This window comes from Pristis pectinata, chromosome 7 (genome assembly GCF_009764475.1).
Source record: "Pristis pectinata isolate sPriPec2 chromosome 7, sPriPec2.1.pri, whole genome shotgun sequence".
NCBI classification, from domain to species: domain Eukaryota; kingdom Metazoa; phylum Chordata; class Chondrichthyes; order Rhinopristiformes; family Pristidae; genus Pristis; species Pristis pectinata.
The window spans coordinates 21,477,224-21,491,279 of NC_067411.1; the positions used below are offsets into that span (position 1 = coordinate 21,477,224).

General features: G+C 40.4%; 1 protein-coding gene across 6 annotated transcripts in view; it reads left to right on the forward strand.

Annotated features, from left to right (window-relative positions):
* Positions 1–14,056, forward strand: part of mast4 (microtubule associated serine/threonine kinase family member 4) — a 340,297-nt gene that overhangs the window by 110,563 nt on the left and 215,678 nt on the right. Inside the window, exon 1 of one of the 6 annotated variants that reach the window (XM_052019264.1) lies at positions 10,971–11,038. The exons of the other annotated variants lie outside the window; for them this stretch is intronic. Within the exon in view, the coding sequence (XP_051875224.1) occupies positions 11,000–11,038 (39 nt within the window). The 5' untranslated portion in view covers positions 10,971–10,999. Of the gene's footprint in view, positions 1–10,970; positions 11,039–14,056 lie in introns of those variants that run through there. 6 annotated transcript variants of the gene reach the window in all.

A 14,056-nucleotide genomic window follows, 5' to 3' on the forward strand; every position in this document is an offset into this window, starting at 1 on the left:
TAATTATGAGTGACACATAACCAACTCAAGGGAAGCATCCATGCCAATTTTTCCCAAGTGGTTAAATAATCAAAAGGCACGCAAGTTTGAATCTACTTGTAATCTTTTATTTTAGAAGTGACAATGTATGAACACTGAAATATAGCTAAAATGAATTTTTTCTACAGTTTTTTGTTGTGTTGGGAGTGGAAAGGTGGATAGGGTGGTGCATGCAAGTTCTATCCAAGAGGGACTTTTTTAAAAACAGCAAATGTTAAGGTGTATTCTTCGGGACAAGAATGATCCCTGTTGGTTCAAGTACAAAGAGACACTTGAGGTTGACTTTTTTTTGGTTCTTTAAAACCGACTTGAACAGTCATATTCAACAAAGACTTCAGTACAGCACCAGAATTGAGACCCTTGAATAAATCAAACTTTTGGGAGCACTCACAACTTTACAGTTGTTAATTGAAAGTGGTATAGATGCCCTCATCTGCTTGCCTTCACAGCAGATGTGGTCATTGCCTTAGTAAGCTACTCAGCAGATCAGGTGTTTTTATTTATTCACATACAGGATATGGGGGTTGCTGACAAGGACAGAATTTATTGTGTGTCCATAATTTCTCTTGAGCAGGTGGAGGTGAGCTATCACCTGGAACTGCTGCAGTCTGGCTGCTGAAAGTACTTCCTCTGTGCTCTTGGGTGGGAAATTCTGGGATTTGGTCCCTGTGATGTTGAAGGTTTGGCAGTATACTTCCAAATAAGGAGGATATGTGTCACAAAGTGGAGCCTGCTTATGGTTGTTCCCATGTGTCTGCTGCCTTTGTCCTTGCACGTGGCGATGGTGAGTTTGGAAGTTGCTGTCGGATTAGCCTTGATAAGTAACTGCTATATTTTCTAGCTGGTACACTCTGTAGCCACCGTACTCGGTGGTGGTAATGGGGAGGTAGATTGGCTGCTCTGTCCTGAATAGTGTTGAGCTGCTTGAGTCTATTGGGTTGCTTTGGGTTTGAGGCAAATTGAAAATATCTTTGCTCAGGAGCAATCAGTTTCAGTTGAATTTTACTGTTTTATTTGTAAAGAGTAAAATATATCTAAAATCTTTTATCCCCCATCCCCAAATCTTTTTGTACCTCAAGAATTCAATCCTAATCATGGGTTTAACAAAACTAAATAACGTTGGTCCTCTGTTTGCCCCCAGTAAGCCAAGTGAAGTCTTTGCTACTCCATTATTTTTTAAGCATCTTTGTTTTGGCCCCAAGCCTACGTGATTACTTGAACATTCAAGTAGGTCATTGCTCAAAGTGATAAGGGTTGACAACAAATCAATATTTTTTCATGGTACATTTAGAGATGTTGTTGTGATAATCCTCATCTCAAAGTTCATTAAAGTCTGAGATTTGCCTTCATTTTCTGACTGCTCGTGTCCTTCACTGCTTTTCATGCCTGTTAACATTGCAATCATTGCAGAGCTAGACAATGAAACACCAAGTTAAGCTAGTGTCCAGCTTTCATTTCAGTTGAGCATTGTGTTCATTTGTAGGCAGTTCAAGTGTTTTGGCACAGAAGGTTCAATTCTTCTTAAAGCTGCCTGGCAGTGGTAATGGAAATTCATTAAAGCCAATAAAATTATATGTGAAATTCAGTGCCGTAAGGGATGTATGTGCCCACCTGGCCTAGTTCTGGTAGTGCTTGATTTTTGTATATGCCAGGGCGTGTGTACTTTGGAGGTGCCAGTCACATCTCCCCTGCCCTCCCCGCCTATCCACTTGTGTTAAGTGGGGATAATTGAAGCACATGACCACTGCCACCTGACATCATGCCTGCACCCCTTAATGAAACGTGATCTTTAACTATTGCCCAATATAATCATAAAGCTTGGGGAGCACTCTATCATTGCAGCCTTCAGCATGCTCCTGCAGACCAGGCTATTTCTACTGGGTGGGGTTGGTGGTGGGAGAAGAAATGGGAAGTGGTAACAGGATGAATATTGTAGAAAAATGGTGAGACTTCTATTCAAGGGATCTGTGCCAGGCAATGATATTGTCTGGCAGTAATCTGCATCTAAAACTTCAAGCCCCACGTGACTGAAAGGTCCTACTGCATTTGAACATTGACTGATTCACTTGTGCCCAGAGCTAATTGAATGTATGTCCATGAATTGTAGTCGGGTCCAGAGTCTTGCTCTCTCACATAAGGGCAGTGGTGTGCACCAGATGACAGTAAAGTGTTCACACAGCAATCCCATTCCCCCACTAATTTTCCCTGTAACTTATTTTCCTGCATTCTCATCAACTCCCCTGAGATATCATAACTCACTGATCTTCTGGGGTAACTGTCAGTGGCCAATTAACCTACCAACCTGCACATTTTTGTGATGTTGTAGGTAGCTGGAGCACCCAGGAGAAATCCACCCGGTCATAGGAACAATGTGCAAACACCACACAGCACTGGAGGTCGGTATTGAAACTGGATTGCTGGAGCTGTGAGGCAGCATCTCTGCTAGCTGTGCTACGTGTGCTTATCTGCTCATGTGATGGTGTAGCCTTGCATCATTCAAAAGCATTCCCTTGTACACTGGACTGAAGAATCATGTCTTGAATGCAGCAAAAAAACAAACTGCTGGAGGAACTTAGCGAGTCAGGCAGCATCTGTGGAGGGAAATGGATAGTTGACGTGTCGGGTCACAACCCTTCTTCTGAACTGGAACCTTCATCTTCATCTTGACCTGAGATGTTGACTGTCCATTTCCCTCCACAGATGCTGCCTGACCTGCTGAATTCCTTCAGAGGTTTTTTTGCTCCAGATTCCAGCACCTGCAGTCTCTTGCGTCTCCATGTCTTGAAAGAATGTTACTCTCAATTCTTGGAAGATGAATGAAGTTAACACTAGATAAAGTGAGGCTTGATGTTTATTGTTAAATTGCTTCATTTCAGAGTAAGTTCAGCATGCAGTTTTGATCGGAATTGCTTGGCCTTGTTATATTTGTTTACCACCTTTTTAATAAAAAATCTCACCAGGTAACCCCACATTATACAGCAAACTTGACTTGTGCAAGAAGTCTTCCGGCTTTTCTTTCAGTATTCCAGATTTTTCGTGCACTACTTTCTTCTAAGCAAGAGGACTTTTCTTGTGTTGCACCCCTTGATAACACAGGAAGCTGGGTTTTAGTTTATTTCCCTCCATCCATAGATGCTGCCTGACCTGCTGAGTTCCTCCAGGACTTTTTGTGCATTGCTCCAGATTCCACCATGTGCAGAACTTTTTGTATTTCAGTTTCGGATCCTTTTTTCTGTATGTGGTTGGTTAGATGACTCTTTCAAAGGTCATTGCTTTTCCAACATGCATCTTCTAAAGGTCAAAGGAAGACGCACAAGATGTGCAAATAGTGTGGCTGTTTGCTGGGTGCCCCTGGAATGTAATTACTACTCCCCTGTGGTTTTCCATTCTCCTGGGTATTGGAGCCTGAGGGCAATTATAACTTCATCTGAGTGGGGAAGTTGCCCAAGCCTTTCAGCCAGTTGAATGGAAGTGAGATGTTTGTTCTGTATATAACTGGTGCCAAACCAGGTTTGAAAAACCTGAACCTTCATCAGTCTTATCCAGAGTTGAGGTGTAGTTGAATGAACGTGCCTTTTCACGAGCACCATGTAAAAAAAATAATGCTGCCTGCCACAGTCAATGTCACTCTCAGTGTCCCGTACTGATCCTCTGTGGTGGTATTTCCAGTCTGATGTTGGAAGAAGAAATACCTGCAAAATTGCATCTATTTTATAAATAAGGCAGTTTTACAAGTCAACAGAAACACAAACATTAGATTTCTGTCAAATCTGACAGCCCATTCGTACTGAACAAGGTTTTAGAGATAAGCTTCTTTGCTGCACAATCCCTTTTATAGATTAGTATTAAAAAGCAATCATGACATGCCTACAATAATTCCTGTTTAGTCTGCTGTCTATAAACCTTAATGCCCCCTGAGCTCCTTAATTAAGGACATGTCTGAGTTTTGATTTTGTGACTTGTAAAATCCCTAAAGTGTGTGGAAATGGTTAATCCTGGTCTGTTAAGTGGCAGTTTGCTCTGAACTGCAAGATGTGTGGTTGACTTGCAGGGTAGGCTAAAAGTAAAGTTAATCTAAGAGAAATGGAGAAAAGAAATCCATACTAGTGAGCTTTTAAAAGAAGGCAATAGACAGAGAGTGGAATCAATATCACAGAAGGACAAACAAGGATGATTGGGCATTTCTTTTGCGTCTGGTGTCAATCACAACAGGGAGATTGCACATTGATAGGAAAGATGTGACTGTGGCAAAAGGTTGGATAGCATTGTTCCTTTTATGTTGATCATATGACTGGACATTGCATTGATGCTCGCACTGCAATGATTGTAGAAATGCAAACCCACTGAACTATAAGGCAAGTTCAAATATAAAACAAATCAAAACTTCACTTCAAATTTTCCAAGATTCATCTCTTGCCCTCCATATTTGCCGTTCCGTCTCTTTCCTGGGCTGCTATGTCCTTCACTTTAGCACGGAGGTACTTTCAGAATGTGTACACAAGCAAATTACTTTCCTTAAAAGTTTGCAGAGTTTAGTCAGATGCAAGTTATGCTGATATCTGCAATATATCCAAGCATCTCTATTCTCTTAAGTCCATTCAGTATATCAGCTGATTAAAAGTTTGAATTCCCAAGTATACCAAGTTTGGGTCAGATTTTCAAACATGAATTTGTTCCACTTCAGGTGGTTTCTCAATATTGTGTATCATTATAGAGCTGGCTGCAATTCTCTGACACTTCTGGCAGTGAGAAGGTTATGGTTTAAACTCTCAGAAAATCTAACTGATCTCCAGTACAGTTGAGGCACAATTGGAAGCATCATCTTGCATAAAGGATGTTAAAGCAAACCACTATTTTGCTATTTGGTACTATTTTAAAGAAATGTAGAGGAATGAACCGGCTAATATCTATCTCATCACTGATAGCCAGGTTATCTGATAGTTACTACATTACTGTCTGTGGGAGGCTGCCAGACTTCCAATACTATAATGGAATGCCAAGTATTTATGTGGTAATAAACCAATTCAGGGTGTCTTCAGGTTGAGAGGGATTTTAATGCAAATCTCTTTTTCCTTTATTTCAAGCAAAGTGGGAAGCGGGGAATTTTTGGCTTAGTTGGAATCATACTTTTCAAAAAGTTATCACCTGAGACCTGTCCCATTGTTGCATGTTTCACTTAATGCATATGTATGGTATAAATGTCAAATTAAAAGCTGGATTGCCATCCCGATTTCAGGCTTCTCAGTGATTTAATTGAATGTTGGTGAAATGAAATGGAATTTTAAGTTCCAAGGCTTGAAGGATAGAGGTGTGCAAGGCTTGAAGGATAGAGATGTGCAATCCTTGGGTTCTGAATCCTGCCAGTTTTGAGTTATTTATTAAATGAGGTTGGGTGAATTCTTGGATGCCTTGTTGTCATTAAAGTGAGTGAGGCTTTGGGCTTCATTTCAATTTGAACCCATATTGCAACAATACCAATTCCATTTATGTGGCACCTTTTACTGTGACATAAATGTCCAAAGCCATATTACAGGTGTTATCAATTGTTGCCCATTGCATTGAGAGTGATCTGGGACAGCTAACCTAAACTTACTTGGTTACAATAGGAAGTTTAAGGAGATTTTTAAGAGGAGAAAATAGACGCTGAGTTTTCGTGAGGGAATTCCAGAGATTAGTACCAGGGCATCTGAAGATATGGCCACTAGTGACGGGCACTTAAAGTTCAGATGAGCGAAAGGCCAGAATTAGAGGAGCACAAATACCTCGGAGACTTAAAGGGCTGAAGGAGAGATTAGAGATGTGGAGGAGTGTGATCATGGGGAATATGGAAAAAGAGAATGGAAATATTAAAATGGTGATGCTTTCTAGCCAAAAGAGGGTCATGGAAGCAAGCATGGATGATGGGTGAATGGGATGTGGGCAGCAAAGTTTTGGATTTTGTCCAGTTTGCAAAGGGTTGGACATGACAGACTGTCCAGGATTTTGGGCTGAGTAAGGATAGTGAAATACAGAGGTAGCAAAGGTCTGAAAGAGGGCTTCAGAGGTATGGGAAATGGGTGACTTTATAGAGTTGGAAGTAGGTGGCCTTAGTGATGACTTGAATACAAGGTCCTTAAGCCACACTGGGGTGTCAAATGTAACAGTAGGGATGTGAAGTCTGGTTTATTTTCTGGTAGTTATCAGGGAGAGGGATGGAAACAGCAGATAGGAAGCAGAGTTTGTGATGGGAACTGAAGATAATGGCTTCCTTCTTGCCGATAATCATCAGAGAAAACTTCTCATTCAGCACCGAGTATTGGACAAGCAGTTTGACAGTTTAGAGCCAGTGGAGGGGTTAAAAGAGGTGGTGCTGAGGTAGAGCAGGGAGTCACTTCTACACAATATTGAAACCTGACCCAACCAGAGCCAGTTGGAATTGATCCGAGCTCAAGGACTTAAAACTTTTTCTCATTCATGAGGCAGCCTCGCAGTGAATGCTGTTCTCCAGAGAATCTGGTCTTTAGCACTCAACGTGCACCCACTTTACCTAGCCTTGAAAGCAGCAAACAACAGTTGCTAAAACGCAGTTAGTACATTTTGGTGTGGTAGGGTTTTGAGCCTATCCAGCCCAATACAATGTGACTCGATCCAAATCCGTTGAAGATGCATTGCTTTTGATTCAGAATAGTGCACACCTGCTAATAATAAGCAAATCACCCTGGCCTGGATAAAGTACTGAGCCAGGCTGGTCTGAACTGGCATACACAGTTGGGTACCACCAGGCTTGAGTTCGGTAACCAGGCTACAATGCATTCAAGAAATTTGAAAAGCAAATGGGAGATGTAGGTGGACTGGTCAAAAGTTGTCTCTTAGGAAAGAAAAATAATTTGGTGGGGTGGGGGGGTCTCAGGTAGAGGGGAGAACAATTAATATCTGCTAACTTGGAGGGAGGAGAGCAAGTTGGGCAGTCAGCAGTTTTATGGGAGTAAGGAAGCTGGAAGTAGGTCTCTTGGACAAGAAGAGTTTGTAGAGGACTTGAGGGGAAATGGAAAAATTAGAAACCTCAAGCAGGAAACTCCAATCCTCTATATTTCCTTGCTTGTCTTTCTGCTTCCCATTCCACTTTTTTAAATTTTCAATGTGTACCCAAGTTCATTGCCAAATGTTTCTCACATAGTCTGAAATGATAGTTGAGTCAGTAACATCTGCCATGTGCAATAGGGACTTTCAGCCCCCATAGTCATGAAGAGTTTTCTGTATTATGAGAGTAGTTTCCCTTCCTAATTACTGCTTGTTCTTTTGCTACTGGCATTGGAGCTCACCAGGTGCCTGCAGAACTACTCTGAGCATCCTGTTTCAGTTCTTTATTGTCCAGAGTAAATCTCTGCTTGGTTGTAGTGTGTAATATTAAACATAAGAGATACAAATAATTGGTCTCTTTTTGTGCAGCCTAGGGAGAATACCTGTTTTTGCATAGCGTTTGTTTTCCTTTTGTGGTTCCATTCTGCTTGTTTTGATTATTTTCCACTTTGCCTGAGGCATCCGGATGTCTCCAATATTATTTCTGTTGTCTTTTCCTTTCATTGTTGCTGCAGTGTTCCCAACCATGCTTCTCAGTGTTGCTTGTTGAGGTTATTCAGTAACCATGAGGACAGACTCAAAGGGGCATATAATCTTTACCTGCTTCAGTTAAACCCCAGCAACCAGATCTAACAATTGTGGTGGGTGTGTTTCAGCAAAAAAAATATTTTGCACTCGCCTTGTCACATTGTTGCTAGTTTAGAATACTTTGTGTGCTCTATTCGTTTGAAGAAAAAACTGGCAGATTGCCAGGGGATTAATAGCTTTTAATAAAATGCCAGACCAAATTTATAAAGCTATAAAAGTTTAGGAAGAATTCATTAGTGTGTATTTTAGACTTTACCATCCCCTACTTGTTTCAAGTTCCTTCACATTGAGCCTGCGTACATCTGAGTAGTAGCCTAAGGTGAGCAACTTTGAAGAAAAGAAACAGAACTGATGGTTGAAATTAAACAATGCAGATGGTGAAAACCTGAAATAAAGGTAGAAAATACTCAGCAGGTCAGGTGATATCAAATAAAAGATCAGTGACCTCAAACATAACTGTTTCTCTCTCCTTGGATACTACTGCCTGCATATCTCCAGCATTTTTTGTTTTTATTGCTGACTAGTGACTCCTCTTACTGCACCATTGAATGGAGTGTAGGTACTACTTCAAAAGAAAATGGAAGAAAACAATGGGTCTTCCATAACATTGGATGCTCCAAATAGTTTTTTTTATATGCAACAAAACACTTTTGAAGTGTAGCCATTCTTGCACTGTTGGAATTGTTGCAGTCAATGTGTGTGGAGCTGACTCCACCAACAGTAATATAGCCATGATCCAGTTGCGGTGTTTCAAGAATTAGCAGGAATAGCATTGGCCAGATGCCAGGGATAGATCCCCTGTTCTTCTTTGGAGCAGTGTCCTGGGATCTCTTGCATCCACCTGAGGGAGCAGAGGCTTAATGCCTCATTTGCAAAGAGGCTGGGTTATCCTTGTGGACAATTTGTAGGAGGTGAAGGGAAGGATAGCATATGCTAAACAAAGACTGGAGAAAGAAGAAATATCAAACTTTTAAAAAGAAGCCAATTTTTGCTGCTGTTTGCATTGCTCCAAACCTGTCTACGTTGACAGACGAAATATAATAAGGATCTGAAATGTCATTCATTCCTTGCTCTGGTTGTTAGAACTACAGGAAGAATGCAGCCAGCAGAGGGAACTCTTGCCTCTTCACACGAGCAGTTTTGGAATTCACTGGTGTACTTGCTTTTTCACAATCCATCTATCCAAATGCAAAGATAAAGGCTGTAGTTCGAGTGCTAGAAAAGCATAAGTGTTGTGCTGTATATATTATCTGCAGTCAGGAAATAACAGGCCATAAATACGTGATATTGTAGCCCATCCACTTTTTTTTCCATTGCTTTCCACGGAAAATTGTGGATCACCCTGACATCCTAAACTTTAAGATTTTGTTAATGTGATTTTTGTGCCTAGTGTCAACATTGATTTGGTTCATTGATTGTTCTAACTTTTTTTTTAGAAATAAAGCTACAAACTTTTATGTGCATGAGATGTTGGTATGAATGACCAAGTAAACAGGCTCTCAGTTATGGAAGTCCAGAAGGGGTTTATTATGCTCATCAAGCACATACCTGCTTTTTATTAGATCAAAGCAACTAATTGCATTCCCTGACATCTTGCTGCATTACTGCAAGTATTTTCACCTGGACAACCAATTTAATTTCTTCCTGATGCATTGGAAACTCCCTCCACGTGCTTTTTCAGGTGCTGCATACCAGATCATAATCACTGGGAATGTTTCACTTGCCATGTTTGGACACAAGTCCTGATTTTTTTCCCCCCAAAAAGTGTTGATTTTGAGCAAACTCAGAAATAAAACCTTCCTGGAAGCTGCACAGGACATCAAATCAAATCAAATCATGTGATGGGGCTTGTATTGGCTAAGGAATGAATGCCTGTATTCTACAGAATGGGCGTTCTTGAAGCATATTGTGTAGAAAACATCTGAAAAATTCTACATACGGAGGCATAAAAATATTTTTTTCAAAAATTTGGTCTTACTTGTGCAAATGCTTCGCATTGGATGTATAAACATTTTCAATACCATACGATTTAGAATTTGCTTCAAGAAGGGAAAATTCAAAATAAATTGCAATTTAAAAGTTTAAATGCAACTTTCTGTGCTGATGTTGGTCAGTCTCATGTCTAGGATATTGGGACTATTATATTGCATACAGAATGAGGCATTTAGCCTGTAAATATAGACATAGTCACAGATAAATAGTGTTTTACTGTAAGATTAGGACCTTCTCGCTCTTCCTTTTGGTTGGTTCCTTTACATAGAATTGATCCTTTTAATACTAAAATGTTTAAGCACTAACATTTTGTTTTAAATTGTGGTGGTTTATTTTGGCAAGTGTCAAATATTCATGATTCTTGCCATTCAAGCTGAATATTCAAGCACCAAAAAATTGCTGCTTAGTGTTTTGCATCTGGTCTTTCACATTTAGTGAAAAATAAATTCATCCAGGTTAAAGCTAAAAACCTGGAGTACTTGATATTTATCATGTGGATTCATTAATCCAATGATCTTAAAAGCAGCAAGAAAGGGAGTGCACATGACTACATTTGTGCTTTCTTATATGCTGATCTGGGATCCTGTGATTTTTTTTTTCTGGAGAATAGCTGCATTGAGCATTCTTAGCTATAGGTAATGTTGCATTTTGCCTGTGATGCTTGATCCATTCATATTGTAAAAGTAAAAATTTACAGATGTTTGCAGAAATTTCTGTGCTTTTGGCATTTTGTGTAAGTAACTCCAAAGTAGTGGATCAGTTCTTTTCACTGTCAAACCTAGTCTGTTTTCTGAGCTTTGTTTTCTTTTAAGTCACTGGAAAGACGCTAGACGGAGCTTTGCTGCACCACGAACCAGCTGTGTCCCAGTTTTGTGCCGTCAAATCCAGCTGCTATCTTTGCAGAGGTGTCACTCCTGATTTGCCCTCGTGTTTGACCTTAAAGCTGGTTTGTAGCACATTTATCATAGTAATGGGTAAGGAGAAAGCTAGTAATTTTACAGGGATTTGATATCTTTAGAAATGATTTGAAGAGAGGCTGCCAACTACAGAAGTATTTTTGTTTTGAGCTGGCTAGTGTGCGTAACGTGAGTGTGTGAGCGAACACTGCCAGAGCCCACTTGCTGCTATGCACAGCAGCATTCATGATCTCCTGAAGTTGCTGGAGTGAATAACTAGAAGCGTCAGCTGACTTTCCCTCTCCAATTGGAATTGCTGTGATGTAAGTGTTTAGCAGCTGCAAGCTTCAGAATTAGCATGGTGAGGTCTGTGGCACTGCAGTATGGCCATACAGTGGAAGAAATGAGAGAAAACCAGGACTAACATGGATGAGTCCAGCATTCTCCGGCGACGAGGGCTTCAGGTGAGCATTGGCACTTTATTCTTGGGATGAGGCTGCATTTGCACAAATGGAATGATTAATACCTTCTGTTATGTTCCTTTAGATTGCCTTTTTACAGACAAACATTTGAGTCTTATTTTGGGATGTATGGTGCCATAAAAATGTGCTGCTTTAGACAGTAGACATTCTAAATGGTGTTCTTGAAAAGTAGCTAACTGACAGCTGCAGGTTTGCTTGGTTGGATTAGTTGCTGACAGTTGTGCAATATCATATGAAGAACAGGGAAGGTACTTCACCCAAACTATTTATTCTGCTCTTTGTGAATATGATGACATTTAGTAAAGTTTTTTCAAAAGCTTGAAGAGTGTCAACAAGGCATATATTCCATCTGTGGTAATTTATGTGCTCGGATGTTGAGGTTCACATCTCCTGTGAATGTAGCCTTTGGATTGAGAAAGTTTAGTTTACTGAGTATTAAACATTTCAACATCATCAAAAGCAGAGGTGGGTGTTCTTTCAGAGTTAGTTGTTCAATTGTCATGGATTTTAATTGGTAGTTTGTGATTTAATGATTGCAGCTTTTGAATTTTAAAGTAACTTGATGCATCTTTTGACATGTATAGGCTTAGACAAGCAACCATAAAAACAAATATTTCCGTGCAATTTCCCTTTTGTGCCACACAGACACACACACTGCTTGCTCAAGCAGCTGTTGTTTTTGCCAATATATGCAGTGAGTGTTGCCGGTCTATTCGAAAGTGGGAAACAAAGATCAAGTTTGATCTGTTCTCACTTGGTGTTTGCTCTTCTGGCAGGACTTGCCCATTGGTGCACAGCGGTAGAATCCCAGTTGATTTAGCTAACATGAAATGTGTGCCCCTTCCTGCTGCCTGTGCTGATCTTTAGTTCATTCACCAGAAATAGTGAATCAAATCTGTCATCTCGCTGATCTGCATGGCTAAACTACAGTCTGCCCTTAGATTAGCAAAGTTTTGCTTTGTCCTATGCATTCACAGTATTCTGGTATACTGACCTGGTCTGTCTGTTACAGATTACTCTACGTAAGAGGCAATACTGCTGCAATTTGGTTAAAGTTCTAATTACAGTACATTATCTGCATATTTGTTTTAGAAAGCCATTAATTTAATAATGATACCTGGAGTTGAAAAGCAGAATGTGGAACAATGCTCATGCCCTTGGTCTCTTCTCACTGAGACTCTGAGCCTGCAATCTGGAGGGGTGGGGGTTTACTTTCTCCCAAATGGACCAATTTAAAGGTCTGGTGTTAATAGCTCAGTTTATTTTGATAATTACAGTTTACCTGTGGAATATGCAATTAGACATTGCAGCTTGAAGCCCTATATTTTATGAGGTGGGAGTTTCTAGCTTTAAGGATGTGGCTTGGGGTAGGAATCAGATTTTAAACAGGAAAGCAGACTATGTTACGTGCATCACCTACATGACATTCAGATGTCACGTAGGAGCAGCCTGCCACTTGTACATCCAATTGCACTTTTCACCAGAGATCTTAAGCCATGCAGACTGCTGTTTTTTTTAAAAAGGGGAGCAGGACAATTGAACTCCTATTATTTGACTGTCAGCTCAGTTTGTTTTATTTTAAATGTTCTGAGAGTTGTACAGGTTAGCTGGAATACAGTTATAGGGAAAGGGCTGGGAGATGTGGAAGAACTTACTGGCTTTTACCTGGGGTTTATATTAACAGTAATTTTTGTGTGCTATTCATTTTGCATATTATGAGCTCCAGTTTTAAATTTGATGCAAATGTAAGGAAATAATTTTGTAGTAGTCCCAAGGCTTGACAATAAGACCATAAGATATAGGAGCAGATTAGGCCATTCGGCCCATCAAGTCAGATTTTTTTTACCCCATTCTCTCGCCTTTTCCCTGTAACCCTTAACCCCCTTACCAATCAAGAATCTATCAATCTCTGCCTTAAGTACACCCAATGACTTGGCCTCCACAGCCCTCTGTGGCAACAAATTCCACAGATTCACCACCCTCTGGCTGAAAAAACTTCTCATTCCCAATTTTAAAGGGACATCCTGAGGCTGTGTCCTCAGATTCTAGACTCTCCTACCAGTCCTTTCCAGGAGAAGAGGGTAGCTTTCCTTAGTGGAGGAGATGGGTAGTGGTCTTCCACAAGTCCTGGGACCACAGCTCTTCAAAAATTGCATTAACGATCTCGACTCTGGGATCAAAAACAATTTTGAAATTTGCAGATGATACCAGTTTTAGGGAGGAAAGTCAGTACTGATGAGAACTACAAATTGCAGGGTTCTGCATTGATAAACTTGCAGAATAAGAAATGGGGACAAAGGTAGGCTGTTCGGTCCTTCAAAACACTGCTCTGGCATTCATTAACTTTGTGGCTGATCTTGTACTTCCACACTAATTCCTGCCTTATTCCAAGATGCCTTGGTTCCTTTAATGTTCAAAATAGGCAAATAATTGAAAAGAAAACTGCAAATGCTGGATACTAAAATAAAACAGAAAATGCTGGAAACACTCAGCTGGTCAGGTTGCTTCTGAAACAGTTGAGATTTTGGGCAAATAATTGTCAGGTGAAATTAGGCACAAATAAATGCAAGGTAGTACACTTTGGTTGGAAGAATAGAGATTCTATTGATTACTTGGAAAGTGTTAATCTAGGTGAGGTAAGTAGTACACTTTGGTTGGAAGAATAGAGATTCTATTGATTACTTGGAAAGTGTTAATCTAGGTGAGGTAGAAGAACAAAGGGATTTGGAGTACAATGCACCAGTCATATCTGGGGCAGTACAGTGGCATAGCTAGTGGAGCTGCTGCCTCACAGTAACCTGAACTCGGGCGCTCTGGATTCCTCTCACATCTCAAAGGTGAACGAGTTAGTAGGTTAATAGGCTACTGTAATTTCCCCTAGTGTGTTTGGGTGTTAGCGAGAGGGAAGGGTTAATGGTAATTAGATTGCTGGGAAAATGAATGGGGAATAGGAAATGCCCTGTGTGCTGGTATAGACTTGTTGGATCAAATGGTCTCCTA